Source organism: Gopherus evgoodei, chromosome 15, assembly GCF_007399415.2.
Source record: "Gopherus evgoodei ecotype Sinaloan lineage chromosome 15, rGopEvg1_v1.p, whole genome shotgun sequence".
Lineage (NCBI taxonomy): Eukaryota > Metazoa > Chordata > Testudines > Testudinidae > Gopherus > Gopherus evgoodei.
The window spans coordinates 23,322,507-23,328,506 of NC_044336.1; the positions used below are offsets into that span (position 1 = coordinate 23,322,507).

General features: G+C 39.2%; 1 protein-coding gene across 1 annotated transcript in view; it reads left to right on the forward strand.

Annotated features, from left to right (window-relative positions):
* The window catches only part of GNA13 (G protein subunit alpha 13), a 42,262-nt gene extending 38,679 nt beyond the window's left edge, over positions 1 to 3,583 (forward strand). Inside the window, exon 4 of the mRNA XM_030534373.1 lies at positions 1,658 to 3,583. Coding sequence (XP_030390233.1) covers positions 1,658 to 2,230 — 573 coding nt within the window. The 3' untranslated portion in view covers positions 2,231 to 3,583. The remainder of the gene's footprint in view (positions 1 to 1,657) is intronic.
* The last annotated feature ends 2,417 nt before the right edge of the window (positions 3,584 to 6,000 follow it).

The following is a 6,000-nucleotide window of genomic DNA, read 5'->3' on the forward strand; positions in this document are numbered from 1 at the left end:
GCTTAAACCCTTTTAAATATTCATTAACAAATGTCTATTAGGGTATTATGGGATTCTATTTTATCTGTAAAAGCTTGCAATGATATATCTTCTTGTTAATTGTTTTTAAATAGTTTGTCTGAAATTTTGTAACAATTCCTTATTGAAAAGATTTAAACATTCAGGTTTTGTATAGCCGTAATTTAAAGCAAAACAGGCATGTCTGGGCATTTCAAAAACTAAACTGTACTACTGTTAAATTCTAGTTTTGTTTATTTAACTGTTTATCCAGGGGTTTCTTTCTATCCTCAGTAGAAGTTGGTTGAATCAGAGGTCTCTTGACATTGCTTCACAAGTTTTTTCAAAGGATTTCAATAACTCGGTCCTGGGACAGGGGTTGTTATAAAATTGGATGGGTGGGGTTCTGTGGCCTGCCTTGTGCAGGAGGTCAGACTAGATGATCAGATTGGTCCCTTCTGATCTATGAGTCTCATGTTGAGCCGTGAGCCCTTCATTGACTAGGATTATTAGGAAAAGATCTTTGAATAGATTAAGTGAAGAGAGACTTGCTTTTAAACTTCTCAAGGTTTCAAACCTAGCTTGTTTCCCAAAACTGCCGTGAATACCAAAGCATGACATGTCTGAACAGTGAAGTATAACAAAGGATGTATTTATACTGGAGAACAAAGCTGTGAACTTAAAATTTAGCAAACTGACTGCTCAGAGGTAAATGCACAAATCAGCAAAATGACTCCTGTGAAAATGGAGAAGACAAAAATGCATTAGCTTTCCTTAGAGATCAGGTCCCACAACTTTGGCCTCTTGGATTCATCTGTTTAAATTCCTGCACTTTGGAAACACAACTCTTTCCTGCACTGAGTATTTTCATTCCATTGGATGTCACTACTCATAACGGAACGCCAAGAAGCTTTCTCATGCTGCCTGTTACCCATGAGGGAGCGAGGCAACAGGTTGCTGTGCAGGCATCAAGAAGTTCCTTGTGTTTGGCTTCTTTGTGATGGCATCTGTGGGTTCAATAAAAACTTAGGTAGTCTCAATACCTTGTCAGACAGTGGTTCTGTTCTTTAATTATGAATCATGATCAACTGAGCAATATGCCAAAGAGCGGAAAGCTAGTGAATGAGTGCTTACTGTTAGAATTGGTAGAATCATTCTAATGCAGCCATTGGGGGTAAAGTTGGCAGCCAACAAATGCATATTGTATAACAGATGGGGGAAGGAGACTTTTTACAAGAATCTGTAGTGAGGGAATAAAAGAAGCTGGTGGCATGAGAAATGGGTAATGCTCCTTCCAATATTGTTTACTAAGGTCACTTGATATGTAGCAGAGGGAAAGTTTCAGTTGTCTAAAGCAGTGCTTCTCAACCTTTTTGATACCAAGGACCAGATTGCTGCCACCTCAAACTGTATTAGGGAGATCTCAGGGACTGATGCCAGTCCATGGACCGGTCGTTGAGAGAAACTGCTCTAGAGGGATTCTCATTTTAGGGTTGGGTGTGTTAATCTCAGCTTTAGCGACTGAAATCTTTTAAAAATGGAATAGTGCATGAAAACTCTGTTCAAAAATAACTTTCCTTCCAGCTTTTCTAGGTCAGAAGTCTGCTAAAGCCACTATGCTCATTGTTCCCTAACTGGCAAACTTTGCTTTATTTTTTAGGATTATCTTCCATCACAGCAAGATATTCTGCTGGCACGAAGACCCACAAAAGGGATTCATGAGTACGACTTCGAAATAAAAAATGTTCCCTTCAAGATGGTTGATGTAGGTGGCCAAAGATCAGAAAGGAAACGTTGGTTTGAGTGCTTCGACAGTGTCACATCGATACTTTTCCTGGTCTCCTCAAGTGAATTCGACCAGGTGCTCATGGAGGATCGGCTAACAAATCGCCTTACAGAATCACTGAACATTTTTGAAACAATAGTCAACAACCGGGTTTTCAGCAACGTCTCCATCATTCTATTTCTAAATAAGACAGACTTGCTTGAGGAAAAAGTACAAAAAGTGAGCATCAAAAACTATTTCCCAGAGTTCGAAGGGGATCCCCACTGCTTAACAGACGTCCAAAAATTCCTGGTGGATTGTTTTCGTACCAAACGCCGGGACCAACAGCAGAAGCCCCTATACCACCACTTCACCACTGCTATTAACACAGAAAACATCCGGCTGGTTTTCCGTGACGTCAAGGATACCATTCTTCACGACAACCTCAAGCAGCTTATGCTACAGTGATGTGCAAAAAGACATATTTTTATTTGAATACCTTTTGTGTTTTTAAAATTGTGGTTTACAACAGGAGAAGAAAAATCCAGGTCCTGTCAGACTTCTTGATGTGTGGCTGAAAGGTGCTGCTGAGCACATTATTGCCAATTTCTGCTGAAATTGAGGCTTTAATCTCTTCCACTGTAGCTTTGAGTTGACTCAGTTATAATTTTATAGCAAACCTAAGTCCAAATAACCTGTAAGGTGACTAAACTTGACCTCTAGTGCTTGTATGTTGCAAAAAGTCTATCTAGAAAACACACTCCACCATCAAAATTCCAAGTCCAGACTTCAGTGTAACATTCATCGGAATTACATTAGACTTGTAGTAGTAGTTTTTTAAAGCTGTTCCTTTTCACCTCTTCCTTAAAACTATGATGAAGACTGTGATAATATAGCTGACTTTGATTTCTCAGGTCTTTCATTGGATAGATATTCCATAAATTTCTTGTTGGAATCATTTAGAAGCTAGGATACTTGGTAATAAAGCCTTTCCTGCCTTAAATATAAAGTTTTGCATGGGTTTTTGACTGTAGGGTATGCTTTAGGTCAGGAAATACAGAAAAGCTGGGAATGGTCAGCATTAATACCTTCTGCCAGAAATGTATAAAGACTAATATGATCAAGAACTAGTAAATGACACAGTTCAGTCTAAACTTCATTTTTATTGCATATTTTAAGTACTCTGCTTGTTAGAGCTATAACAGAGCACTATGATCTGAAATGCTGATATGTGGGAAGAAGCAAACTACACTTTAGAATCTGTATTCTCAGTTTGTCATTGTGCTGAATAGCTTACATCCAGGTACCTTGCCCCAGAGTTTAGGCTGATTTGAAGTGCTTTTGTATCTTTTCACCATAACTTTTACAGTGTGCCTAGTCCCACATCAACAAGCATTCACTAATGCACAGAAGTATTTGCAAACGTAAGTGCCTCCAGTCTTCTTTCCTTCTCCAGTGTTTTCAGTGGCCTTACATGAAGACAAATTCCCCAGACAATGGCCGTATGCAGATATGGGTAAATAGGCCAAACGCCACTAAGCCAAAAGTCTGTACAGTAAGATGAGCATAACATGTTACAATACTTAAATGCTAAAGTCTGAAAACTTCAGAGAATCTGTCAGAATCAGGTCTAAAATCCCTAAGAACCATAAGAATGGCCATACTGGGTCAGACCAATTGTCCATCTAGCCCAATATTCAGTCTTTCGGCAGTGGCCAGTAGCAGATGCTTCATAGGGGATGAACGGAACAGGGCAATTTATTGAATGATTCATCCACTGTTGTCCAGTCCCAGCCTCTGGCAGTCAGAGGTTTAGGAACATCCCTGATAGTCTTGGCTAATAGCCATTGATGGACCTATACTCCAGGACCTTACCCAATTCTTTTTTTAATGCAGTTATACTTTTGGCCTTCACAACATCCAGTGGCAACAAGTTCTATAGGTTGACTGGGTTGTGTGAAGAAGTACTTCCTTATGTTTGTTTAAAACCTGCTGCCTGTAATTTCATTGGGTGACGCCTGATTCTTGTATTGTGTAAATAACACTTGTTCATGATATTTTATAGAGCTCTATCATTCCCTTCTCTCCCCCTCCCCCACTGTCTCCTTTTGAAGCTGAACAGTCTATCTTTAATCTCTCCTCATACGGAAGCTGTTCAATTCCCCAGTCATTTTTGTTGCCCTTCTTTGTACTTTTTCCAATTTTAATCTTTTTGGACATGAGACAACCAGAATGGACATACTATTCAAGATGTGGTCTTACCTTGGATTTACGTAGTAACATTGATATTTTCTGACTTCTGTCCCTTTCCAACTGGTTCGACTGCCACTGCACGTTGAGCTGATATTTTCAGAATACTACCCACAGTGACGCCAAGATCTTTCATGAGTAGTAACAGTTAATGTAGAACCTCTCATTTTATGTGAATATTTGTCATTGTTTTCCAGTGTCCATTACTTTGCATCTGTCGTTTTGTTGCACAATCACCCAGTTTTGAGAGATTCCTTCATAACTCTTAGTTAAGTCCAAAGCTGACTGCTGTCTTGAGTAATTTTGTATTATCCTAGCAGTCAGCTTTGGACTTAATTATCTTGAGTAAAATTTGTATCATCTGCAAACTGTCTCCCCTCTGTTTACCCCTTTTTTTCCAGATTACTTGAGTATGTTAAACAGCACAGGTCCTTGAGGGACCCTGCTATTTACCTCTCTCCACTCTGAAAACTGAACGTTTATTCCTGCCCTTTGTTTCCTGATCCATGAGAGGAGCTTCCATCTTATCCCAAAGTATGACTGCTTACTTTGTTCAAGAGCCTTTGGTGTGAGACCTTGTCAAAGACTTTCTAGAAGTCCAAGTATACCGTATCTATTTAATCACCCTTGTCCATATGTTTCACCTCCTCAAAGAATTCTAATAGATTGGTGAAGCATGATTTCCTTTTACAAAAACAGTGACTCTTCCCCATCATACATTCATCTATGCATTTGATAATTCTGTTCTTTACTGTAATTTCAACTAGTTTGCCTGGTACTGAAGTTAGGCTGGCAGGCCTGTAATTGCCAGGAATGCTTATGGATCCTTTTTTTTTAAAAATCAGCATTACATTAGTTATTCACCAGTCATATGATACAAAGGCTGATTTAAGCAGTTGGTTTTGTACCACAGTTAGTGGTTCTGCTATTTCATATTCGAGTTCTTTCACAACTCTTGGGTGAATACCATCTGGTCCTGGTGACTTATGACTGTTTAGCTTATCAGTTTGTTCCAAAGCCTCCTCTAATGACACTTCAGTCTCTGATAGTTGCTCAGATTTGTCACCTAAAAAGAATGGCTCAGGTGTGGAAATCTCTCATCCTCTGCAGTGAAGACAGATGTATTTAGTTTCTCTGCAACTGCCTTGTCTTCCTTGAATGGGCCTTTAGCACCTCGATTGTACAGTGGCCCCTCCTGATTGTTTGTTTGACAGGCTTCCTGCTTCTGATGTACTGAAAAAATTTTTGCTGTTAGTTTGTCTTTTGCTCAGTGCTCTTTAAATTCTTTTTTTGGCCTGCCTTGTCCACTAGACTTGCCAAAGTTTGTTTTCCTTTCTATTGTCCTCAGTAGGACATGACTCCAATTTTTAAAAGATGCCTTTTTATCCAGCGGCCTTACTTATTCTGTTTAGCCATGGTGACGTTTTTTGATCCTCTTAGTATTTTTTTTTATCATAAGAAAACTTGAGCCAAACATGCTACATAAGGTTTTCTAGAGATGCCATTTCTCACCAGTTTTATTCTGCCCAAAGTTCCATTACAACTAACTCTTGTGGAATTTCACTTTGGTTGCGGTGCAAAATATACTTTTGGCTGAAACTTTATATGCCAAAGAGCATGTTATGAAATAAAGCTTGGCCAATTGGTGTTTTAAAGCTATAAGTGCAGGTCACTACTGCACAAATCAAGTAGTTCTGTTTACCCTTGCCAGTGTTCTGTTTTGCTACTTGGCCCATAGAACAAGTTAATTTTTGTGGTGGAAGAGCAATTTTTTAAAGATGGGTTTTATCATAGATGCACTGCATGTGCAGCAGTGGTTTGACATGTTCTAGTTGTTTAAAACAGTCTGCATTGAAGATGGGATTGTTTTTGGTAGGAGTCGGGGAAGCTTGGGCTCTGTTGGCAACTCTGCCTCTGACTTCCTGTGACTGTCATTTAAATTTCTCTGTACCTCATTCTCTCATCAGTAAAATGAGAATAGTGCTTAC